At 39.2% G+C, this 27,011-nt stretch overlaps 1 protein-coding gene across 2 annotated transcripts in view; it reads right to left on the bottom strand.

Moving 5' to 3' along the window:
• The window catches only part of SPON1 (spondin 1), a 242,933-nt gene that overhangs the window by 110,842 nt on the left and 105,080 nt on the right, over positions 1 to 27,011 (bottom strand). For both annotated transcript variants that reach the window (XM_032488972.1, XM_014565301.2), the window contains exons 4-5: positions 26,384 to 26,457; positions 21,457 to 21,579 (exon numbers count right to left, since the gene is read on the bottom strand). In XM_032488972.1, coding sequence (XP_032344863.1) covers positions 21,457 to 21,579; positions 26,384 to 26,457 — 197 coding nt within the window. The remainder of the gene's footprint in view (positions 1 to 21,456; positions 21,580 to 26,383; positions 26,458 to 27,011) is intronic.

Genomic DNA, 27,011 nt, shown 5'->3' on the forward strand with positions numbered 1-27,011 from the left:
AGGGCTCTGTCCTGTCTCGGCATATTAGGGGGATCAAACATGTAAACAATGATAATGCAGGATGGGAATGTCATGAGAGAATAAGGCTGAAGCAGAAAGGAGGAGGGCTGCTAATCCAGACTGGGGAACTAAAAAGGGCTTTCTGAGGCAAAAGTAGGGTTTATGAGGTTTATGCTGAGAACAAAAGAGTGGCCAGCAATCAGCTAGGTGAAGGGGGTGGGTGCAGAACAGGGTGTTGCAAGCTCATGAAACAGCCTGTGCAAAGGCCTGGAGATCACAGTGAGCAGGGTGGTGTTTGGAAACACAAGATGGATGTGGAGCCAGGAGGACAAGCTGCAGAGGAACAAGAGATGAGACTGGTATGGAGCAGGTCCCAGTGAATGGAGCCCTGCTGAAGAATCTGTGTTTTAATCCAGAGTGATGTCATTATATTCTGGATCTACCATATCTGGGATCCATGACCTTGGGCAAGTCCCTTCCATTTTAGTAGTATAAAACTTTGTTCATCTTGCCTTCAGTACTAGCTTTTTCATCAACGTTTTTTAAAAATATATAAAGAGGTGACTTTTTTTTAAAAAAACTTCTGAAGGCCTGCATATAGGAGGTGTACACAGGAAAGTTGGTTGACTGATGAGTGCCCAGGGCTCTGTAGAGAAGGAGGACAGTCTCTTAGCTTTATTATTTAGGAACACAAAGGTTGGCTGAGACCTACGCCCACCACCATGTGCTGGCAGCTGAGAACACTGCAAAGGCAACAGTCAGGATGGAAAATTCCCCTTTGCAAGTTCCTGAAACCTGCAGCTCAAGGAGGCAGCTGGTGGCCTATTATTCCCTGGAGCTCTGGTGAAATGGAAGAATTCTGTTTGTGCAATTCTGAGCAGGAGAAGTCTATTTTCTCTTGATGAGGAGGGATAATTTACGACTAGAGGGATATTTCCTTAGTGTTGTTGGAGGTTTTTTCCTAAACTTTTTAGAGATTAAATTATTGCAGTAAGATGGCAGCAGGAATTCCCCTGATTTGATAAGGTCTGACTTCCTAGTGTTTCTTTGGAGGGAATAAAGGGTTAATTTATTCATTGCTCGAACAAGTTGCAAGGGTGCTGTCAGAATCAAGACCAGACCAGGCAGATGAGCTTAAAGATGAGACAGAGAGACCAGGAGGGCAGATGAGTGGGCAGGTCAAGGACTTCCTGGTGGTAGGAGACCCGGGACACTGGGCATCAGGCAGGTCTGGCAGCAGTAAGAGGCAGAATTTCAGGGCTTGGAAGGATTGGTAGGAACAAGGGAGGGATCTCATCCCTGGAAGAAAAACACAGAGCTTCCACGTGGGTCTCACTGGGGAGCAAGGCAACATTAAGGGCAACATTACTGTTTGCTGGACAGTAGTCAGTCCTTAGATAACTATGGAATCAATGAATGCCAATGATTGAGACCCAATTATGAGGCCTGGGATCCAAGGCAAGAAGTTGATCACAAAAAAATGAATTATAGGTTGAGCCAAGATGGCTGATTAGAGAGACTCACAGCTCGCCCTCTCCCACAAATACACCAAGAATTACATCTACAAACCCAGTGAATCACACAGAACACCTACTGAACTCTGGCAGTGTCTCTCACTTCGAAATACAGGCGGATTCTCACAAAATTCAATAAACAACAAGTTTATACTGTATAGCACAGGGAACTATATTCAGTATCTTGTAGTAACTTATGGTGAAAAAGAATATGAAAATGAATATATGTATGTTCTTATATGACTGAAGTATTGTGCTGTACACCAGAAGTTGACACAACATTGTAAACTGACTATACTTTAATAAAAATACATTTAAAATGAATTACAATAATAACTAACAATTATATAACACTTAACATATGCCAGGCACTCTTCTAAGGTCCTTACGTTTATTAATTCACTTCATCCTCACAACAATCCTATGAAATTGGCATTGTTATCATCTTCATTTTATAGAAGAGAAAACTGAGGCACAGAGAGGTTAATCAAGTGACTTGCCTAACATCTCACAGACAGTAAGTAGTGAAGGCAGGATTTGGTCTGGCTCCAGAGTCTACATGCTTAACCATTAGGTATGATGACCTTGGACAATGATCGGTGGCTAAGCTCTTCCAAAATTCTTCCAACAAGGAAAATCACTGGTTCTATCTGTATTTTCTGCTCAATTCTGTTGTGAACCTGAAACTGCTCTAAAAGAATAAAGTCTATTTAAAAAGAAAAAAGAAAATAAAATCACTAGTTCTAGAACCCAGGGGCTGGGCTGAGTCTTAAGGAGGCCCAAAGGCCTTCAGCAGGCTCACTTTTCAGGAGCACTTTTGTCTGTAAGTCCTGTTTGTTGTGAATTACTCTCCAAGTATATAATTTCTGGTAGCTGTGATTAGCAAATCTAAGACCTTGGCCTGCCAGCTCCTTGCTTTTTGCTTTTTTCTGCAAGTTTTGGCCCAGCAGCCACCAGGATGGGGAGCCGATTTCTTGCTTTGGCTGATGAAAATATCTGACTGACAACTTCTCATTTGGTGCCTCTGGCACAGAAGTGGTGTGAGCCATGTTCCAAGTGTTGTGTGTTAAGAACTCGAACTGACATCACAATTCTATTCACTTGTTTCCATGCCCTTTGGTTGAAAATCCATGTCACTTTGTCAACCCAAATAAGCATTTCAAAACAGAGCTAAGATGTTATTCTAATCAGTGTAGCCTCAGTCAGTACTAATGAAGAATAAGACCCACATATGTTGGGTTGAAGAGGCATTTTACTGTTTTATTTCCAATGTGAAACCCAAGAATCCTTGCAAATTGGGAGGATGTTTGGCAGGAATGCAGTGGCTGGCACAAAACAGGCAGCAATGCCAGTCATGATCATGAACAGTCAGCCTTATTTGGCATAAACAGTTCTTCAAGGTATATTTTCAACTCATTGTTTGGAAAACTTAAGCACGTAAATGCTGTTAGCTTTAGAGGAGTTTTGTGTGTACAATTCTGATAAGTTCATTAAGATTTTTAGAACATAGACATTCCCCCTTCCTATGATTGTCTTAAGTAGCTAGAATACTTTCTTGAAAGTGGAAAAGACTTCTTACAGTAAGCCCACTGAAAAACATGCATTGACCACTAATTCCCTATCAAATACTATGCTGGAGCTAAGGCTAGAGTGATGGTCCCAATTAATTCCAATGCCTTTCTTTGAGGTCTCTCACAAACCATTACAGAAGGTGAAGAAAAAGCAAAGAGGACATAGGAAATTGAAGGTGAGGAAAAAGATCATACAGGAAGTTTGTCCAATGTTATTTCTGATATTCACAGTACCTTGAAAGTGCTAATTATAATTGCATGTCCCATAGTTGAAGATATGAGAGATTTTTTTCCCCAGATCTTATAGATTAAAGGAAGCAGGATGCATTTAACCAAGATAGATTTTAGAGTGGGTTTAGATTCTGCCCTATGTGGCATTCATTACAAGGGGTGGGGTGGACCCCAGGAGGCTAGTTTATCCACCTGATACTCACACAGGTCTACTGTTTTGCACAGGCTGAGAGATGGTGGTATAGTTATGAACAAGACATTGTCCCTGCCCTCAGAGAACTGAGACTCTAGTGTAAGAAACAGATTGATGAATAATTTTTGCCAATTAGGATCTGTTCCATGATGTAGGAGTAGACAGAATGTTGGAGCCCAAAGGAGAAGATAAGTCTTGCCTCTGTCTTTGAGATGGAAGACAGCACTGTCCTTCCTGTCTATGGAGAAAAGAAAATTGTTCCTATTTTTAGACTCTCAGAAGAGGTCAGTTTCTATTACCTACCACGAGCCAGGCAGTTTGCTGGGCACTGGATGTACTGCAATAAGCAATGGGTAGCCACAGTTCCTGGACACTATCCATTAGAGGGGAAGACAGCTAATTTATTTAAACAAATAATTACAGGGCAGCTTCATTTTATGTGGATGTGAATTTGGGGCATAGAAATATATACATAGATTAATAAAAAAATATAAAAATAGTACTAAAGTCCAGCTGGACACAAAACGTAAAACAATGTAAATCCCCCCTCTCCCAGATTAAAAAGAATTGTCAAGAATCATAATTTCAGAGTTGGTGACTGAGTGAGTTTTAAACTGTTTATGTGACTGGTACACAGCTGTACCGTTTCATAGCTGGTTTTAAAAAGCAGTCTTAATCCTTTGTTAGGATTAAGCTTGAATTCTGTAAAACTTTAAATTAGATGCATATCTAGAGGAACATGACCCTAAGGAAACCTGCAGCAGTCCTACTAAACCATAAATAGCTGGAAGGGTACAAAGGGTTGTAAAGGGGCTTTGAGAACCAGACCCAGTCCAGGGAGGGGTATCAGGAGAGACTTCCTTGAAGAAGCGATGGTTTAGGCTGAAACAAAAAGGCTGATAAGACTTGGCCTGGCGAAGACAGAAGGGGCCAGACTCAGCTCAACAACGAAGTTGATTTCCTTATCTCATCCCAGCTTCGCTTCTTCTCTAATTGGTTGTTACCCAGGTCCTAGAAGAATTTGAGGCTGGTTCCACGTATGAATTGCTTATGTGGACTTGGGGAGGTTGGAGGAAGGGAGAGAAACCAAGTAAAACTGATCTGGGCCAACAGAAACCCCAGAGCACATAAATCCCAAACTCTGTTTACTTCCCTTAGCTGATTTACAAAAATACAAGGCAGTAAATACTAACTTACAATTAAAATTAGCTGACTAGTTCCATGTGTTTGCCTGGCTGATTGTGAAATGTATGTTTGTTATTAAATTCCTTTCTGAGGGGGAAGAAGTCACAAATGCGAACACTCTTTCTTCATTGACAGTTAGGCTGTCTGTAGAATGAGGTCTTTTGTAAAGTGTCTTTTAATCTTAAAATTGGGGCCATGCATCTTTAGCAGTGTTTGTAAAGTTAGGAATGATAAAATATACCTGAAACTCAGCCCTCTGTCCATTTAGGACATGAAGGAAATTCAGTGCATTCTCACTGGGTCACGGAAGCCAATCTGATGAGAGGACTTGCCCAAGATCAGAGCTAAATTCTGATTTAAAGGTTGAGAATTTGGGTGGGTATAACGACAAGGCTAGAAATAAGCACACTACAGTTGTAACCAACACAGCTTTTGCTGTGTGTCTGGTACTAAGCTAAGACCCATTTAATAATTTTCTCATTTTAAAGGAAAAGATGGGTAACATTCTGTATGCTCTCACTATCTATCAAGTCTGTTTCAAGAACTGTAAGAGGATTAACTCATCTAACCTTCCAGTAACCCAGTTTTGTAGGTTTTGGTTTTATCAGGCAAAATCAGAGCTCAAAAAAGGTCAGTTGGTGTCTTTTTCAAGGTCTTATGACTAGTAAAGGAAGGAACTTAGCTTTGAACCCAAGCTGTCCTCAAAGCAGCTTCATGAGGTAGGGGCTTTGATTACCCCAGCTTTGTAGATAAGGAGACTGAGGCACAGAGGTTAAGCAACTTTCAAAAGGCCCTATAGTAAGTCTCAGATTCATGACTTCACATTGGATCTGACTTCCAAGTTCACAATCATTGAGGCTGTCTGTGTATGTACTGCCTTTCTGCAGAGTGCTCACCATTGGCCATTCTTTTCCTCTTGGGGCAAGAGAAACCTAGACTATAGTTTCTCTCACATCAGAGAAGTGCTCCCTTTCAGCTCTCAAATGACTATTATTTGGTGTTGAGATTTGCTTTCTCCCACCTTGCTACTTAAACATATTTTTCTGGCTTTTAGCCTCCACTTTAAAAGCGAACCCTCTTTTGTTGTTGTTGTTGTTGAGCCCACCTTCAGATGACAGATAGAAGTTTAAGACGGAGGCAGAATTAGCCCAAGAGCTGGGTAGCCACTCAGGTCTGCAGGCAAGAAATGTTTACCTAAAAATTTTGTCAAAGGACCAAGGACGGAACCAGAGACTTGAGAAGCAAAGCCAAATGAATCCATGTCCGCTGTGGTAGGGACAGCCGGACAGATGTATAGCTCTCTTCAAAGGTTGCTTAGGGACCCAATAACAGCTGAAAAGACTGTGTCCTGAATCTTAATGTGGGTGGGCGGATAAAGGAACATTCTTCCTCTTCCTCCTCTTGGTTTTCCCAGGCTATGTGAAACAAAGCAAATGCCATTTGCATTCAATGACTGAAAGCCACTCACATCTGTAAACACTAACTGTCCCAGGCAGCACCACCCTCTAGAAAGCTTCTTAGCCCTATTTTGAGGAGCCAGATGTGAAGAGAAAGCCTTTTGCTTTCCATTGTTCTTTCCACTTGAGCAGCAAGACCCTGGGAAGCTCCATGTGCGGGGAAAACATGGCACGTTCTACTCTTAAATTGAACCAAGCTTATTATGTTAGAGAGAGTTTAATTAAACTCTTGATGGAGGTTGTGAAAAAGTTTAGCTTCCTCCCAAGCCTTTCTTCTTGTGTTCTCTGCAGGTAGCGCACACTTTTCCTTCCAGTGGAAGGTCATTAGGACTGTATGAATATGCAGAGACTGGAAGTTTCCAAGATGTTCTGGGGGCACTGACTCACAACTTTCAATTTAATCAATCAACTCAGCGGTCTAGTAAAGGGATTACAACTATACTATTCCCTGATCACAGGCGATTGGCTTTACTGCAGGGCCGCACGTATTAATCCTTTCACTAAAATAAGGCAGGGCTGCCTGTGTTGTTATTTTTCTATACCCTTTGTCCTCTTATATGTTTGTTCTTTCATTCTGAATTTAACTGAGACTAGGAAAAAGCTGCAAGTATGTCTTTGTCCTCATGCTTCACTTCCAGCCCAAAACAGTAGAGTAGAGTACTTGCAAACTGGGAGGGATGTTTGCCAGGACGGTTGTGCCTGGCACAGACCTTTGCAGAAACTCCTCTTGTGATTATAAATAGTTGGTCTCTCTTGGCATAAACAATTCTTAAGGGTATATTTTTCAACTCATTGTTTGGAAAACTTAAGTACATAAATGCCATTAGCTTTAGCAGAGTTTTGTGTGCAAAGTCCTGGGTAACCATACATAATGCTGTTGCTTAATGGCCTTTGTATATTCCCTCTCCTGCAATTTCATAAAGCTTTTTGGAGTTTAGAAAATTTTCATGCAAAGGGATAATTAAGTCTTTATTATTAAAGTATGCCTTTCTTGGGATCATAACGCAGGAACTGGCAAACAGGTTGGAAGGAAATAGTAAGTGAAAATGCATGGGTTGGTGTCGATGCTTAAATGTTAATCACATCCATTCTGCCAAGGAAACTGGTAGCATTAGAGCTTACATAATAACTGATCCATGACTTGCCAATGAATCCAATCTTTCTTCCTCCTCAAATCAGTTCAAAACAGGTGACTACTGAAGCTACATGAATGAGATACAGGAACCATGGGCTCTTTAAACTGCCAGCCAGCAGGAGTAAATGGCAAGCAAGTTATCAATAAATTAACTTACTCTTTCAGTGGTAATGGGACTTTACCTTGATAGATAAAAGGAAAGTAATACTTTATATAATGTATATATTTTAATCTGTAAGATAAACTTATTGGAAGTGGAATTGCTGGTACAAGGGCATTTGCATTTTTATATTTTATAGACATCTGCAAATTATTCTTATACCAGTACAAAACTTTTACCAATTTTATAATATATCATTTTGAATGGTCAATCCAGTATTGGCATGCCTTATTTAAGAGTGGATAGGCTCAAGAAATACAGTTTGTTGATTTCCAGGAGGTAGGCAGAACCAGAGGCTATGACCCTTTCAGTTTCAAGTCCATTTAAATGCCAATAAAATAGTCTGAAGCAAAGGTTTCAGGAATAGCATTCATAATCATCATAAGAAACTCAAGGAAGAATGATTAAAAAAAGAAGAGTGATTTTGAACTACTAAGAATGTCTGGCAATATGAAAGAAGACATATGAATTAAGAACCTGGGTGCGGGTGAGGTGGGGTTAGGGGCTATGGAATCAGTAAACCATGAAATGAAAGATAAACAAAACAGGATTTAGAGAATAGTTGCAATCTATTTTTGAAATGTGGAAGAAAGACATTATACCTATTTCAGAAGCGTTCATTATTAGGGGAGGGGTGAGAAGAAGTCAACAATGATAATATAGATAAAATGTGGAATTGGATGCTATTGGAAACTAAACAGAGACAGTGAACTAGGGGGAAATACGTAAAGCAAGAAAGAAATATGAAAAGATGAAGATGAACCTAGAGAATGGAGCACTCTGGGAGAGACAGGACTTGCCAAAGAAAGAGAAGGAATAAAGAGAAATAAACTGAGCACATGCCTACACACAGTGGATGCTCTGAATAGATTTGTGGGATGAATAAGCAAACAACAATGAACCAAAAAATCAAAGATTAAAAAAAAAGATCCATTAGAAGAAAAATGTCACCACAAATAAAATAGTTGAAGGTATAAATAAGCCCTATTTAAGATACCATCTACATCTAAAAAATGAGATCATCATGCATAATCAAATATCTTATTTTATTTTATCTACAAGAGAAAAAGAGAAGATTTCATGTAAAGGTATAGAACTCCTAAGCAAATAAGGACTACGTTTTCTGTCACTGTAATGGAAAATCATGTACAAACCAAAAGCAGAGTTACAAGGTGTATAATTTAGGTTTTAATTCGAGCAAGCTGTTATCCAAATACAAAAACTTTCACAAATTTTTTCGTTTTAAGTAACTTAATCCCAGAAAATAAATTTAATCATCCACTAATGAGCAACTTTTGGCATCAAAGGTTACTTCAAAAAGAAACCTGATCTCTTAAGATAGACCTGAAAAAAATGACGCTGTTAAAATAGTAAGAAATCCTAAATCAGTGAGTATCTATTGAAGAGATAAGTACAGAAGAACAATAATTGGGAAGAATTATTTGTGATATGAGTTGGGGATTAGGAGAACGGTTACAATAAAAAGCAAATTAAAATAAATTGAGTAGTAATTCAAATCAATGGAGAATGAATGTGAGAAGAGCTGAGAAAAATAAAAAACAGAAAAGGTTTCCCATAAAAGTTAATCAAAAGATAATATTCTAATAAGATATAGATGCATTGATAAAGTAGAATATCCTTGATGCTTATTTTATGTTGATAGCTACTTGAATTAAAAAGAAGATTGTTGCCAAAGGGAATGAAAATAAACAAAAACAAAACCAAGCAAATGCATTGTCTATATAGCATGAAGAAAATCTAGAAAAAAATTAATTATAGAAATCGAGAGGTAAAAAGTAGAATGGCAGAACATAAACTGAATAGGACTGAAATAAATGTAAGTTTAAACAATCCTGTGGAAAGTGAAACAAAACAAAACAAAGAAACAAACAACCCCCTCCAAAAAAAGAAGAAAAGCCCCCACCACAATCACCATCACCACCACAAAACACTTCCACTAGGATTAATGCAATAATTTACTGGGGAACATTTGAAAAGGCTTACAAAGTCTACAAATAAGAAAAAATAAATTTAAAAAATACTAAAAAGATAAATTAATTAAAGTGAAGGAAAAGAAGGTAGGCTATCCAATACAGTTTAATTTAAGGCAAACATTATTAAAGGAAGCTAATTACATTAGTTATGTAATGACGGAAGTCCTAAGCTTCTGACTAGGGAGGTCTTTTCTTCCTGTTCCTGCTTTGTGTTGAGTATTGAGATGAATCACTGCCTGGAGAAGACGCCCAGTGAAATGAAAGCAAATGGACGAGTTGATAGCAGTGATGTGATGCTTGGGGCTTTCTTCCCTGGTCTCATCCCCTTTCCTTCCCTTAAACACATCTGCAGAGATATCACCTAGGATTTGGCCCTTTCCCATCACATACTACCCGGCCTAATGGTTAAGGCCCTAGAGAAACTTAAGACCGTCTGCTACAGTAACTAGACACCAAAGGGTACAACTAGTAAGAGTGAAAGTAAACTAAGCATGAAGCAGCTTAACTGCAACAGAGGGACCAAAGCATTTAGCATAAGCACAATACTTACCCTCAAAGACATGGCGAGGGTACTAGTAATATGAAGCAAGAACAAGAAGTCAAGAAAAAGAACCAAATGTAAATTGGGTGATAAGCAAATACGTACAGCAGCTGTAGCAACCTTGGCAAAGATGCACAACTTGAATCTAATCATGAGGAAATATCAGACGACCCCAAAGTGAGAGACTCTACAAAATAACTGCCTGGTACTCTTAAAAAACGTCACTGTCACCAAAGTCAAGAAGGACTAAGGTTACAAATGAAGGAGGCTAAAGAGACATGACAGGTAAATGCAATGTGGACCCTGGATGCAATCCAGACTTTTTATTTTTCATTTGCTACAGAGAAGTGCTGTCCACTATGGTGGCCACCAGCCACAGGCAGCTGCTGGATAATTGAAATCCAGCTAGTCCAGACTGAGATGTGTTATGACTGTAAAACACACACTGGGTTTTAGGATGGAAAGAAGAATGTAAAATATATCAATTGTACATTTTTATATTAACTAGATGTTGAAATGATGCTACTTGGCTATATTGGCTTAATAACATTCATTATTAAGACTAATTTCACTCGCTTCTTTTTGCCTTTTTAAAGTAGGTACTAGAACGTTTAAATTACATTTCTGGCTTATTTTTGTGGCTTACATTATATTGATATTGTATGGTACTGCTATAAAGAACATTAGAAGTACAATTAGTGTACTTTGAACAAGGTATATAGATTTAATAATATATATATATTATTAAAATAATAGTATTTTATCAGTGTTAATGATAAATGGACTGTAATTCTGCAAGAGAATGTCCTTATTTTTAGGAAATATATACTGAAGTCCTCAGAGGTAAAGGAGCAGGCATGATGCCTGCTGTTCATTTGCAAAAGTATAGAAAAACATAAAGTGTATATAAATCTATGAAGAGGGAATGATAAAGCAATTACAGGATCCAGGTGAAAGTATGGAGTTCTGTGTACCATTCTCTCAATTTTTTTTTTTTCCATTTGAAATTATTTCAAAATAAAGGTTACAAAAACCACTCCCACACAGTGGTTAAAACAAGCAACACAGTAGTTGGGATACAAAGCAGGCTGCTTAGCAGTGAAGAAAGGAGTGATGTAGGGAAGAAAAATGAGGAACTTGCTCTCCCAGGAGGTGGCAGAAAGTATGAAGAGAACACAAAAAGTAAAACCCAGATATGGAGATGTGAGTGGAAGTGACAACAGCTGAGTCAATGAAGGCTCTGAAAGAGAAAAAGAGAGGAAATACTTGGAGAAAAAGAAATCTCTCTGAATTACGGGAAGAGGAAAAGACCTCATATTTAAAGGACTCATAGAACAGAAAAGTATTTTTCAAAAAGAAAAAAGTCCACACTTGGTCACGTTAACAGGGAAAATTAAGAAATGAAGAATTTGTTAAAAACATAAAAATATGAAATGCAGCAAGAGTAGGTCACCTAGGCAAATCCCCAAAATCTGACTGGCATCGGACTTACCCACTGGATATAAGAATCCAGTGTTTCACAGTATGAAAGAACAGGTTTTTGAATCTAGACCTTCTATTTAGCCACATGCTATTTAAATGTGAGAGAATGATACAAATATTCTCAGGCGTCTCAGACTTTCGGGGATTTGCCTTGTAAAGACCTGCTATGGAAATACTCTTGTAGGAAATACTCAAAATGAAAAATACTAAAAAGCCGTGGGTGATCAAAATTTTAGTGAAGTTTATGGTTGTGTTAAAAAGCCACGACTAAAGAAAAGAAAAATACCCCTAACAATTCAGAAATAAAGTTTTGGAAAACAATCAATATGAAGTCTATATTTGGGTAGAAAGATCACAGAGACCAAAGGAATGAGAGCAGGCTAGTGCTCTTGCTTCGTTCAGGGAAGATATAAATACTAAAATGTTTATGAAATCAATAGAGATAAATAAACATAGGCATGTGTCTTAAATTAAAGGCAACCACTGTAAGAAGAAAAAAAAAATGAATCAAATAACTTTTAAGCCAGCAGCTGAAGACTTAACTCAGGCAATGGAAAGAAAAAAAAAATAGTTTCAGAAAATATAAAATAAGATGGCAGAAAAAATTGTAATATGATTGTAATCACAATAAATGTGGGATAAATGGAATGAAACAAAACAAATAAAGCCAGAGGGGCCTTGCATGGACCAATGATGCTCGCGTGCCATGACGTAACATTTCCCTTGGACCTGGGGTGGAATAAAATAAAGACTTTCTAAAGTAAACATGTATGAGATTATTAAAAAAAAGAAAAGAAAAGAAACTGTAAATTGCAAAAAAGCAGAAATAATCTTTACATACTCTTATCAAAGCAAAATAAACTTTCAATGAAAAAGTGATTCAGCAAGAAACTAAATCAGCACATGGAGACAACCAGAGAGCTTCTCTGTCTCCACCTGGACTCTGGGCTGAACAAATAGTGTCCCCTGAGAATTTATAACCACAGGTTTGGAGTTCAGCATTGCTCCATTGTTGTGTAGCTTTTGTGTTGCTCTAAAGAGGTCTGATCCTTTGTTACCTGTCTTTCTGAATGCTTTTAGGGTTGCCCCATCCCCATTACTAAAAATTTCATTTGGTGTTGAGCACTTCTTCATTCATTGTGCTGAGCACATGGTTCTAGTCTGGTCTTCGTACAATGAGTTGGCTCAGTTCTTCCACAATATCCTCTATGCAGGGACTTAGGGTTCATCTTTCCTTGCTCTGATAAGACAGTTGCCACTTATCCATCTGTCTTTCATCTCCCCAGATTCTGGTACTATCTCTTGGATGGTGTGGACTTCCTCCTTCTGTTCTTGTCTTTGTGGATACATATATGTATCTAGTATTTTTTTATGGGGTTTGAAGAAAGATCAGAGATTGATGTGTACATTCAACCTGTGTGTATAACTGGAAGACCGTACTATTGATTTTTCCTTCTCCACTCCCAATCTGTGAGTTGTTGCCATCAGACTTCCCAAAGAAAGAGGGAAGGGAGGAGGTAAAGGGAAAAAAAGCTTTTTAATCCATTTTCTTTTGCCCTTCCTTTCACTGAAATGGTGTATCATGGCACATGTGCTTCGCACCAAATTCCATTTGCTGGCAACAGATTCTGTTCGTGACTCAGCTGGGAAGCTCTAATGAGCACCATTACTCAGCTTGGAAAGAGACTTCTCAGTGATGGGGAGAAGAAATGGGATTACTGATTGCTGAATGTTTAATTTTATTTCTGAAGCTAGGTCAAGAGAACGGGCCTTTGGTCCACATGTGGCTCATCACTGTTCTAGGCAGGGGGCTAAGGAAACCCACACATGGTCTTATTCATAAATGGGAAGAAACTTAGCAAGCTAAATATTATACCACTAACAATTCTTCCCAAATTAGTCTGAGGATTTAATGCAATCCCACTTAAAATTCTGACAGGATCCTTTACAGAACTTGAAAAAATGATTTCACAATCATGTATAAAAATAGAAAGACAATATTAAGGAATATCTTAAGAAGAAAGAGTACCTCCATCTCCAAGCCATAAACCTGGCTTGTCAGCTTTATGCTTTTCTCTCTCATTCCTCCACATCTAATCCATGTCAGAATAGTGCTAAAAGGTATCTCAAAACTATCCATTCTCTCCCTCACTACATCCGCTGCCTGAGTCCAAGATACGGTCATTGCAATATCCTCCAACCCATCTTCCTTACACCACCTGCCCCATCCAATGTGCTCCCCACTCAGCAGCCTACCTCTTCAGTAGCTTTTCATTGTTCCTCTCCCTCCACTCTCTTCCTTGCTCATTTTGTAACTACTTATCATTTATTCATTCAATCAACACTGTTTATTGAGAGGCTTTCAATATGCCAGACAATGAGTCAGGCACCCTCGGGAGGTAATGAACAAAGTCAGGCTTGATTCCTGCCAATACCCTAGTGGCTTTAAAGACAAAGGACAACAAACGTGAAAAAAGATTCAAGTGTGTTAGTAATTAAACCAATGCCAATTTAAAATAATAAGATTCATTTTTTATAACCATTAATTGTCCAAATCCAAATGGAAAAAAGTTACGATGGATGCTGAAGAGGCTGGGAAAAACAGAGGTATTTATTCATTATTGTTAATGTGGTGAATACAAATGTTTTGGAGACACGTCTGGCAAAAAAGTCTCAAGAATAAAAAAAAAAAAAGTCCATATCCTTTGATCCAGCAGTCTTACTCTTGGGAATTTATTTCAAGGAAATAATTCAAAAGAAAAAGGAAAAATGAAGGAAGACTTTTAAGACCAAAGGTTTTTTTTTTTATTGCAATGCTTTCTATATTAGCAAAAGACCTGACATCACCTAAACATTCAATAAAAGAACAGTTAGATAAGTGGTTTAGAGCAAGCTGATGTAATAAATTATGAATACAGAAACAAAATCAAATGCAAAATAGTAGGACATAACATGTTCAAATGTGATATAGAAATTCTGTACACGGTTGAATATCTGAAGAAATGAAAGCAAAGTGGTGGTATCTCATGTGATTAGACTTAAGAATGAATAATTTTTAAAAATTAAGTGACCCAGTGGAAAAGATGGCTGAATTTCTTGGTAAAACTAATTTTGATTCTGTAGAGTGTATTTCCCAGTGGCCATTTTTATATTCTAGGCAATGTGTTGTCAAATGAAGAAAAAAAAAATTGGCTCCTGGAAAAAAATGTTCTTTTTGTCAACATGTATTTGTTACGTGGTGTTAAAACCGATGTTGTATCAAAAAAAATGGGGGGAGTTAAGCAGTTTACACTGTCAAGGGAGGTTACAGAGCCTCTGTAGGGTGGAAGCACTTGCCAGAAACCCAGAAGCTGTGTTCAGGGCAAGAGAGCAAAGGGACTCAGCCTCTGTTGGGCAACTCCCAATCGCCTGGCCAAGACTGGGCACATCTCCATCCCCAGGGACATACCTGGGTGGTTAGCATTGCCTGATCACCACATTCCTGTAAAGAGCTGGTGCTCCTGGACTGTTGCTGAGCACTATAGACATGCAGTACCGAGGACAGACACTGGGGGGCCTGCCCTTCTCCTAATACTGCAGGGTTCTGGAGTCTGGCTCAGTCTCAGCGAATCCAGACCTCCTCTGTTTGACTTCTAAGTTACTCTGTAGGTGTTCAGAATTTGGTATCAGTTGAGACCACGGTGGTATAGCAGGGCCTTATTAAAAGATGCTTTGTGAATGGGATATTTAATTTTATTGCAGAGGAGAGAAGACTGTCATGTGACAGTCCCCAGAGGAAAGCAAAAGGGAGTCAGAAGATCTGAGCTTTGATTTTGGTTCTGAACATTCTCTGGCTATGTGATCCGAGAACTTAACTTCTTTGTGCTTCAGTGGTTTTTATTTTTTCCACTTATAAAATTAGGAGGTAGAACTTGCATGATCCAGCCTTCAAATAGATTTCTAGAAACTACTCAATTAAGAGTGTTTTTAAAAAATTTCACTATTTCCAGGTGGCTAGCAGGGATTTACGGAACTGCAATTGGAGGGGATGCTAGAGGTCATTTATACCATCCTCCTGCCTTCCTTATCTGATGCCAAGTGCCTCCTGGAGAGAGGGGTGTCATGGATACAAGGAGTACTCTGTTCTCCAAGAAAGGGAACCCAGAAACAGCATTTGGAACAAACCATTTTGTACAATGATGGAGAAGAGCCACCTGCAGATGCAGCCAGCCATAAGGGATGGCTGAAAGCACAAGGTGTTGTCCAGTTCTCCATGTAGAGTACAGGGTGAATTCTCTAGGGCACGTTACCCACAGACAGCTGAAGGACAGCCCCCTTATGGTCCTATCACAGAGGTTCTCCAGTGTGGTTACAGACCCCTGGGACCCCTTGGCCCTTTCTGGGGGGATCTGTGAGGCAAAAACTATTTTAACAATACCATTAAGACAAAATTTGCCTCTTACAATGTGTTGACATGAACACTAATGGGGCAAAAGCAATCATGAGTAAAACTGCTGGCACCTGGTGCAGGACAAGGCAGTGGCCTTGGACTGTATTAGTAACATATTCCTCACTGCCAGGGACTCGCTGCAAACAACCCCAAAAGTCGGTTTCACTTAAGAACGTCCTTGATGAAACAATAAACATTATTTTTATTAATGCTCTACCTTTGAGTACACATCTTTTTATTATTCTACGTGACTAATTGGGAAATGCACATAAAGCCCTTCTGCTGTATACTGAGTACTGTGACTGCCTTGAATAAAAGCACTTGTATAATTGCTTGAGGTGCAAGCCGGATGCTTTCATTTTCAAAAAACATCATTTTTACTTTAAAGAACAAAAGACAAATTATGGTTATTCAGACTCAAGAATTTGGTATATGTTTTCTAAAAAATGAAGTGAGCCTGTCACTTCAGGAAAAACAACTGACAAGACTTGTTGCCAGTGATAAAATCTGAGCTTTCAAGCAAAACTTGGGATCTTGGGAAACTTGTATCCGCTGCTATGAATTTGACAGCTTTTCAATACTTAAATGCTCTTCTGGTGAGATTGGAAGTGATCTTAACGAATGTGATTTTTGATATTGCATAATGAAATGACTCATCTGCATAACTCCACAAGCCAATATTTTCCAAATGACCAATATATGATGTTATAAAATCATTCATTTGTGAAAGATGCATTCAAAGTGCAAGGGAAAGCAATGCATTTTCAGGTAATAGAGTACAAGTTCAGTGATATGGTTTCACATTCTACATCGTAATTACCCTTTAAGAAACTACCATTTGTAGAGTTTTGTGTGGCATCAAAGAAGATTATCTGTAATTATTGCAAAAGATTATTTCAACATTCTTCCCTTTTTCAATATGAAGCAGGACCTTAAGTTGCTCTTTAATCAATCAAAAATACATATGGGTCAAATTTCTTAAGATGAGGACTGAATGAAGTGTCTCAGGGTGTGTGGTTGGTAATAAAGCTGAGAGCTTAATGAAAAAAAATACATACATAAAAATACATTTCTTCATATACTTAAACCAAAAAAAGAAAAAATACAGCCACCTCTCCCTTTCTTTCTGTTCAGAGACAGCCCACATTCTGTCTATGGAGTGTGTACCTACTTTTACTCTGAGCACCCAAAACCCACACCTTGTGGCCTTTCTCTTGCGTTTCAATGTGTCTCTCCAAATAAATCTACCTTTACTCAAAAAAAAAAAAAAAAACAAAAAACAAAACCACAACAGGTTAAATGCAGAGGAAAACATGAGGATCCAAGTGTCTTCAATTAAACCAGGAATTTAAAGAGATTTTCAAAAATGTGCAAATGATGTAACAAAGGTTTAATTTCCAGAATATATAAACAGCTCATACAATTTAGTAACAAAAAAACAAACAACCCAATCTAAAAATGGGCAGAAGACCTAAACAAGCACGTCTCCAGTGAAGACATACCAATGGCCAGTAGGCACATGAAAAAATGCAGTATCTCTAATTATCAGAGAAATGCAAATCAAAACTACAATGAGGTTATCACCTCATACCAGTCAGAATGGTCATCATTAAAAGACCACGAACGATAAATGCTGGAGAGAGTGTGGAGAAAAGGGAACCCTCCTACACTGCTAGTGGGAATGTAGTTTGGTGCAGCCATTATAGAAAACAGTATGGATATTCCTCAAAAAACTAAAAATAGATTTACCGTATGATCCACTCCTGGGGCTATATCCAGAGGGAACTCTAATTCAAAAAGATATATACACCCCAATGTTTATAGCAGCTAAACTATATATACAATAGCCAAGACATGGTAGCAACCTAAATGTCCATCGACAGATGACTGGATAAAGAAGTTGTGGTATATTTATACAACAGAATACTACTCAGCCATAAACAAGCATAAAATGCCATTTGCAGCAACATGGATGGACCTGGAGATCATCATTCTAAGTGAAGTAAGCCAGAAAGAGAAAGAAAAATACCATATGAGATCACTCATATGTGGAATCTAAAAAGAAAAGGAGGATACTAATGAACTCATCTACAAAACAGAAACAGACTCAGACATAGTAAACAATCTTATGGCTACCAGGGGAAAGGGGGTGGGAAGGGATAAATCTGGGAGTTTGTTAGCCACTAAATATAAAAATAGATTAAAAAAAATTTCTTCTGTATAGCACAGGGAACTATATTCAGTATCTTGTAATAACTTTCAATGAAAAAGAATATGAAAATAAATATATGTATGTATATGCATGACTGGGACATTGTGCTGTACACCAGAAATCAACACATTGTAACCAACTATACTTCAATAAAAAAAAGAGATTTGCAAAAATGTAAACCAGTGATGCCCTTTTCACTAAATTTCTTTTGTTTTGGATAGTATAGTTGTTTCCATAAAATATGTTAACATATAATGAGTTAATTATTGCTAATTCACTATGCATTACTTTTTAAAATTAATTAATATGTAATATTTTAAAATTTGTTTTAATTTTTTTGACTTACTTATCTGGAGTTAACAGTTATATTTTGTTTTTTTAATTTTAATCCTTATTTTTAATTGAAGTTTAGTTGATTTACAATGTTAGTTTCAGGTGTAAAGCAAAGCGATTCAGTTTATACATTCACATACACATACACGAATTTTTTCAGATTCTTTTCCATTACAGCTCATTACAAGAAACTGAATATAGTTCCCTGTGCTGTATAGTAGGTCTTTGTTGTTTGTCTGTTTTGTTTATAGTCATGTGTATCTGTTAATTTAGCAACACAACCCACATAAACAATAGTATGTTGGAGTTCTCAATGGTTTGAAAAAGGGGTCCTGAAATGAAAAAGCCTGAGAATGGCTGGTCTGAGATCCTTGTGGAGAAAGTGGATAATAAGAGGAGGACTCGGCATTTATCAGTTTGCACTATTGTTGGGAAGCGTCATGACTTAATTGGGCTTAGCGGCCAGGGTTGTTTATTAAGATAGAATCATCCCTGGAGTGGCAAAATGAAAGTCCTCTATTACGTAAGATTGGCAGAAACCACATTTTTGAACACAGAAGTCTCAAGGTTCTGATTAGATCTTGCAGGGCACCTCTCTGTGCCCTTCCAATTGGCTCCACTGCCCCTGGTGTCCAAGTCAATCCTGTTCCCTCCAGGGAAGGTCTGGTCCACTCCCTGCTCAGGACTGGCCACCATGACTAATATGGTGCCTCTCAGATCATGGCGAGTGCCACTCTGAGTCTGACAGTCAGTACCCAGTACTTGGGAAGGCCCTGGGCACTTGCAGGAACTAAGAATGAAAGATGAGCAGATTGTGGCTTTTGTCCTGGAGGAATTCTCAGTCTGGGGGAGAATAAAGGCTCTTGAAGAAATAATTACAGTACAATGTGATGAATGCTCTTCTGTACATAGGGACCAAGTTTTTTCCAACCCAAAATTAGGACACACTCTGACATCCAACAATGAAACAATCCTGGGGGATCTGGAACACATGTCTGCTGTATGTATGAAGAAACTTCCAACAACTCTACAGAAATTCTGTGTAGATTTGTACTTGATTTGGCCCAAAGACCCAGAAACAATGGTCTGTACCTTTTTTTCCCCCTTAAATTCTGGGAAATAACTAGTGTCAGAATAGAAAAGGCAAGAAGTGTCTTAGGATTACAAAAGATGAGTAATGAGCCCCTAACGTTTTATTTCCTCTGAGTTAGTGGATGGGAGGCACTGGAGGAAATTTTTTCCGTCATACTTGTTCCAAGTGGTTTTCTTTTCCCCCAAGGCGAGGAGTCCAAGTTCGTTCACACAGGTCTCCCACACCAGCTGAAGCGGATCAAGCTGAATCCCAGAGTCAGAAGAATGAACTAGTAAGAGGCTTCTAAGATGTCAAGCCTTGATTACATGTGGGTAAAATTAAACAATAGGGCTCTTGATCTGCCAAGAAATGTTGGGAGCCCCCTCTGGGTGGGCTGTTTGTGGACCACAGAGGTTCTGGTCTGGACTAGGTCTTCTTAAGTCCCCAACTATGTGCCCTTTGTGGCCCCCCTTCCTTTGGGGCTGACCCAAATCCCCCTTTTTAATCTCTTTCTCCCGGCCTCCCTGTTCTTTCTCAGCTGTGGAACTCCATAGTGAACTGAACAAGAGCAAAACACACAATGAACAGAAAGAAAGCATGCTCAGTGCCACACACAGACATCCCACCACCCACAGTTAGAGAGAGTGGGTGACACTGGGTCTCAAAGGCAATCCAAAGGAAAGGCAGGACAAGGAGCCTGACAAACCCCTCCTGCATCTTGGACTCACTACCATTGGCACTCTGCTTCTGAGCACTCAGCACCTACAGATTCAACCAACCACAGATCACAAATATTTGGGAAAAAAAATCCCAGAAAGTTCCAAAACGCAAAACTTGAATTTGCCACGCTCCTAATAACTACTGACCTAGCATTTACATTGTGTTTACAACTATTGACATTGTATTAGGTACTATAAGTAACCTAGAGATTATTTAAAGTATACATAAGGATATGGGTGTGTTTTATGCAAGTACTATGCCATGTTATATAAGGGATTGAGCATCCATGGATATGGTATTCCCAGGAGTCCTGGAATCAACCCCCCTCGAATACTGAGGAGTAACTGTACTTATGTTGGACTGGGGCAAACCATGACGTCTCTGTGATTTTCAGTGAGCTCATCCACAAAAGTAGGTTGTTTTGAGGAGTCAATGTCACATACGTAAAATTGCTTGCCACATAGTAAGTTCACTATTCACAGTTATAATTTGCATATCATTCATGTGATTATTTAATTAGTGTGTCTCCCCATTAATTGGAGTTGCAAGAGAACATGGGTTGTGTCTTTTTTGATTTATTATTATTATATCTCTAGAGTTTAGCACAGTATCTGACACATATTAGGCATTTGTTGAGACAATTGTTTGATAAAAGAGAGTTGATGGGTCCTGATTGGGGATCTACTGTAAAACAGCAAGTTTGGGGTCACCTGACAACTGTCATGGGTTGATACTGGCTGTCTGGAGCATGGTGTCATGAGGATTCTAAGGTGGTATCTGGAACCAGCAGGGAAAGGGGGTGCTGATATGTTATCAATGCCTGCTAGGATACTGGTTGAGGATATTGAGTATTTGTTGACCTTGGTCTGTGGAGTCAAGAGCAGGTCCCTTTTGCCAGTTTTTTCAGCACAAATAGGCCTGTTGTATAACTCATGGATAGAGCCACATCAGTAGGACTGAGGTTACCAAATATGTGACCTGGAGATAAGCAGTTTGACCTCACGAATATTTTGTTTTAAACCACAGACAAGAAAACACTCAGAACAATGCTATGCAAAGAAGCTGAAAGCATACCACCATTGCATCTGCCTGTCTCGATGACTTCACTTTCTTGGAACGTATGTCTCATGAATTCATTGGGACGAGCTAGCAGCAAGTGTATCTCTCAATCAAACAGAACTTTGTAACATGCTTTCCCCCAACCCATAAAGTAGCCATTCTACTCACGAGGGTAGTCCTTTGGGTGTGTCTTCTCAGACCAATTCCCATAAAATGTGAGTCTGTACTTGGCAGTTCCACAGGCACAGCAGTCTAAGATTGGTTTGTCAGTCACCCCATCAAATGTGGAATCTGAAAGAATCAAGAAAGTCACCAAGTTAGGAAGCAACTGTAAGTCATTTGTAAAGCAGGGCCGTCTTGGTCTCATCCTGTCTTTAATGCTTGGGGGGAAAAATGCTGATTAATAACATGCAGGTCCAGTTCCACCTACAAAGGATGGTATATACCTCGAAGGATGGTAACTATATTTTGCAAATGAGAACAAAATCAGAACTTTTGCTCTAATTATGTGAAGAGACCTACAGGACCAATGAGACAGAATATTTGGGATGGGGGCTATCTAGGTAAAATTTACTCATTTACTCAGTCACCCTTTCTGGACCTGAATCTCCTTCCCCACCCCTCCCACAATAGGATTTCTCCAACAAATTTTCAGAGGAATATTCATGTGCATGTCTTCTCTAAGGAATATTCTCTGGAGTCAAACTGCTAGGACCAGAAGAAAAAGCTTTGAAGGAGAGCAATGAGACCAAGCAGAGAGACAAAGAACTGTTGAAAATTATTTTTAAAAAGATATGCATATATAGTCACATTACTTCTTATCAAGCTTTCAGAGACTTTACTAGGATGGTTGGGGGTTTGGGAATATGTTCATAAGTTCAGATTTACTTCTGAGCATAGAAACAGCCAGGGAAAACTCAAGATTCCCTCTCCACCCCCACATTTAGCTGGGAATAGCTGATAAGTGGAGAGAGAGATTACATGAATAAATTCAGTATTTCCAATTGTCAAGCCCACGTCCCTAACTGTGCACTGTTGCTTTTAGTCGGTTCTGCTTCTTGCAAGACGAAAACAATGTCTCCAGATGCAACTTCCTTCAACTGCTTTTTCTTTGGTTCTTCTGGAGGTATTAACACAAATATTCTCTCTCTCTCTCTCTCTCTTTTTTTTTTTTTTTTGCAAGTTGGACATTTATTCTTAACTATTACGTTAAAAGCAGCAACAAAAGAGTATAAAAATCTTTTTGAGTGTCAGGAAGAGCATTTTACAAATCTTATGGAATTCACTGGGTGCATTTGGTTTGAATATACAAAATCAGGGATAGGCGGGAGAAGTAAATTCTGGGTTCTAGGATGGAGACACAAGCATGAGACATTGCGGTAATAACTGCATTGTACAGAGTCCTCGTATGCGCTGATCTCTTTCCACCTATTGTCTCCTTTAATCCTAGGTCAGTACTTTGGTTAACCCCATTTTATGGATAATAAAACTGAGGCAGATTAGGTAACCAGCCTAAGGTCACAGGGTTAGTGAGTGGTACAGGCAGAACTGGAGCTCGGGTTTTATCAAGTTCACAGCCCATGCTTGAATCTCTACACTAGATCACTGTTGGAAAGACCTTATGGATAGGTCTGCATAAACACCAATGAGAAATTTTTGTGTATGTTTCTCTTTTTGCTTTTTCAGACAAAGAATGGTGCACTGAAAAAATTTACCTTCTTACATAGCTCCAGGATTTCTTAACAGGCTAAAGAAGCGATCTGAAACCACCCAAAATAGAAATCATTGGCTACTTTTTGTAACTAGGAAGAGGTGAGGGCATTGTCTGTGTTAGAAGTAAGCTTCCCACTGCCTTTCATACAGATCTGACTCCTGTGTGAGCCACTTTGATAGTTAAGAGACAAGCACTATTAAATGTATTTTGGGAAAGGTAACATACATAAATGAGTAACTCCTGAAGATTTTTTTCTTTTTACATTTCCATCATGATCAACTATGTCATAAAAAAACTAAATTAGTCTTGAAAACCAGATTCAGAGCTAAAAGATACGTGCTGAGGTTTCGATTGTAACTACTAGGCGCTGTTAAATAAGGCAGCAATAATCTCTCAAAGAACCCAAATAACACAAATTGGGAGCTTTACCTTATCAAAACAGGTTTCAGCTATAAGTAGTGAACTTAAAGATAACTTCCAGGGGCTCAAGAGAATGCGCTTATAATAAACCCTATGGAATTCCAAAGGAAAATAAGCTTCCATTTAAAAAATGGATTTCTACGTTTGAAAATAAAAACACACATACCATTTCCTACTGAGGAAAAGCCTACTGAAAATGAATCAGGTTTTTCCGAGGGCAGTGATAACAAGTGTCGAGTTACCCCTCTTGTCCTAAGCACGCAGGGCCTGCCCGGTGCAGGGAACCAGAGGTCACGCAGCATCGCCTGAGCTGCCCCTCCCCATTTCTACTCTTAACACACCAGCTTCCTTTACAACTCTCAGCCTTTATTCTTCGTTCCTCTTCCCTTGTCTTCCTTTTCTCATTGCTCCTTCTCTGCCCACAGCCTCCTCTCATCCCTGCTTTTCCCCTCATCTTTTCCTCTCTCTGTCTCTCTCCCTTAATGTCTGTGACATGGTATTAAAGTGAGTATACATATGCAGTTTCTTTAGTACAGGTCACCTTTTTGAATATTTTCTATTTCTCTGTTCTGAATGGTAAAGAGCTCAGTGTTTTGTGTTTCTTTTAAAAAATAACGATTGCTGTTGCTTTTCATCTGTGCGGTTCTTAGTTTTTCCCCCTATCGATTAATAGCTTCATTTGAGACAAAAAATAATAGATCCCAATTCTTTTCTCCCCTTCCTTGAGAGATCTGATTTGATCCAACAAAGAATGTGAAGGCCTTAATGAAAGAGCTGGGTATACACATTTAAGAAAAGTCCTTTCGCTCTATGCTGATGTCTTAAAGACGTTCTTCACGGGATTTGCTTTGCTAACTGATGGATTTCCTCGGGTCTGCCATCTCCAGGGATCATCTACACTGCACCTAGTGATTCTACAGCTCAGGTCCCGCTGGGCCATTTTGTCCACAAAGTTGCTGTTGGAAAGGGGTCTTTTTATACAGATTTGTGCTTGGTCGTTTTGATAGGATCTCTGCATCCGAAGTGGTAACCAGTAGAGATTTGCAAGGCCATTTTCTTGACACTGGATATGCAGAAAGTTAGCTATATTCACAGCTTAGACAAGGCTCCCCACATCAGGACTGAGGCTTTGGAAAGTACACTTTAGTTAATGATTGCTGGCAGTACATGGGGGTGACTGTGGAGTGTCTCCTAGGGACCCTCAAATCTGGGAAGTAAGGCTGTGCTCTGAGAGTCAAACTAACACAACCACACCCCAGTGGCCATGCTTAGCCAACCGTGGGCGGAAACCAAGAGGGGCACCAGAGCACTCATAACCCTAACCCATGGGACCTGGATGTCAGCTCATGGAGGCTGGGAAGGGATGGGATCATTCTTTAGGAACCAAGAGCCTCAACAGTTGAGATGGTCTGGGTTTGGGGAAAGGCTGAGCAAATTTGTGGACTATTATATGTAGGAAAGGAAAGCCCCAGCAGCCGTGTGTGGTGATGCCCCCCTGGAAGCTGCTGGGGTCCCACAGGCTCCAGCTCTCCGGCCCCTTTGGAAGGCATGAGCCTAATGCAGGAAAGCCAAATCTCTCCCCTTTTGCTCTTTCCATGATCTCCAAGCATTCCTCCACTTCAGACCTAGTTTCTGCTCCAGCTCATCTATAGGGAGACCTATGCTTTGATCCACCAAAAGCAACAATTCAAGCTACTGAATTGGGAGGCAGTCACTCTGATAGAAAGCCGGTGCTTAGGGCAATGGCTCCTAGATCCAAACTCTGTCCGCCCCCACTACTGTACAATGCTGAGCGGGCTATTTAAACTTTTCATGTCTCAGGCTTCTCTCATCTATAAAATAGGGATGATATAGTAGTCTTTAACATTGTTGTGCAGATTATATAAGGCCTGTGAAGTACTTAGAATGGTGCCTGGCATGTAGCAAGCACTAAAAAAAAATTAGCTATCATCATTATCTTTCCCAGAAGACCTTGATCAACTTTTCTTTTTATTAATAGCTTATGAGCTACGAGAATTGGAGAATTCTTACAGAATTATTTCTTCTCAAAATGCTAATTGATCTAAATGTAAATAAAGTCTTTAACAATGGATAGAAATGAGAGAATGAAGATGTATAATTTCAGAACATTTTCCATTTTTATTTAGTTCTCTAATGACCTCTGAACACATTGGATGTTTAAAACCTTAAGTTTCACAGATTAATGCTTTTGGATATACATAACAATAGCTAACACACATAAACATTATAAACATATATGTATGTGTGTGTATGTGTGTACATGTATGTATACACACATACACATATATCTTCACTATGTATCAAGGAGGCATGGTACTATTTTACATATACTAAGTCATGTGACTAGGAAGGGCAGAGGCAGGATTTGAACCCCACCTGCCTCCCCAGTCTACTTGGTCTCCATAAACTTTGTTAGAATGCCTTCAATCCAAGGAGAGGGAATAGATGGACCGGCAAATCCAAGGACCACCTTGGATTGAGGTTAGATCATAAACTCAATACCCCGTTGGCATCTGTTTCCCTAGAGAAAACCCCCCCATATGGCCTGGGTGCCACATTAGGTTCCTGCTAGTGATTATTCCAGAAAACAATCACAGACTTTTCTAAGGTACACAATTGTGTGTTCCTAATTAAGTCTTATGAATTATTTCAAGGAATCTCTTCAGAATAATCACTGTTTCACAAAAATAAGAAGACCACGACTCCAATATAAGGTACATTATCTCCTACCCAGGGAATCAAGCTGAGTAATTAGAGTTTAAGGCAGATCCAATTATCCACAGCACACAGCCAGATTAAAAATCGGAGAGACGTGAGGAACAGAACCCGGAGGAACTCAGAAAGCCCAACTGCCTTAATTCCTGCAACTGATGCTTGGACTGAATGAGCCACCTTTCATTTACCTGGCCCTCTCCCACCCTCACGTCCACACGTCCTTACCTTGTTCACAAAGTTTCTTTGTCAGGGAGCCCTCATCTTGAAAATAAATGATGCGTTTCTGTACGATGCTAGCCCTGTGGGGAAAGAAGACACAAACATGTGGTGAGGAGGGCAAGTCTGGGGGATGCCAGACCATTGCTTGTCCACCTTCAGCTGTGTGGCTTTGGGTGAGTCCCTCTGGCTCTCTGTGCCTTGGTTTCTTCATTAGGTCAGTCAGCATTAATAATAATATCTACCTCCTAGGATTACTATAGGAACTAACAAAATGTATGTGAAGATGACTGGATAAAGAAGTTGTGGTATGTATGTATGTGTGTATATATATGTATGTGTGTGTGTGTATGTATATATATATATACATACACACACACACACATACAATGAAATACTACTCAGCCACAAAAAATAATAAAATAATACCATTTGCAGCAACATGGATGGACCTATCATACTAAGTGAAGCAAGCCAGAAAGAGAAAAATACTATATGCTATCACTTACATGTGCAATCTAAAAATAGGACACAAATGAACTTATTTACAAAACAGAAACAGACTCAGACTAGAAAAGAAACTTATGGTTACCAGGGGGGAAAATGGGGGTGGAGGGATAAATTGGGAGTTCCAAAT

Source organism: Camelus ferus, chromosome 10 (genome assembly GCF_009834535.1).
Source record: "Camelus ferus isolate YT-003-E chromosome 10, BCGSAC_Cfer_1.0, whole genome shotgun sequence".
In the NCBI taxonomy this organism is placed as follows: Eukaryota; Metazoa; Chordata; class Mammalia; order Artiodactyla; family Camelidae; genus Camelus; species Camelus ferus.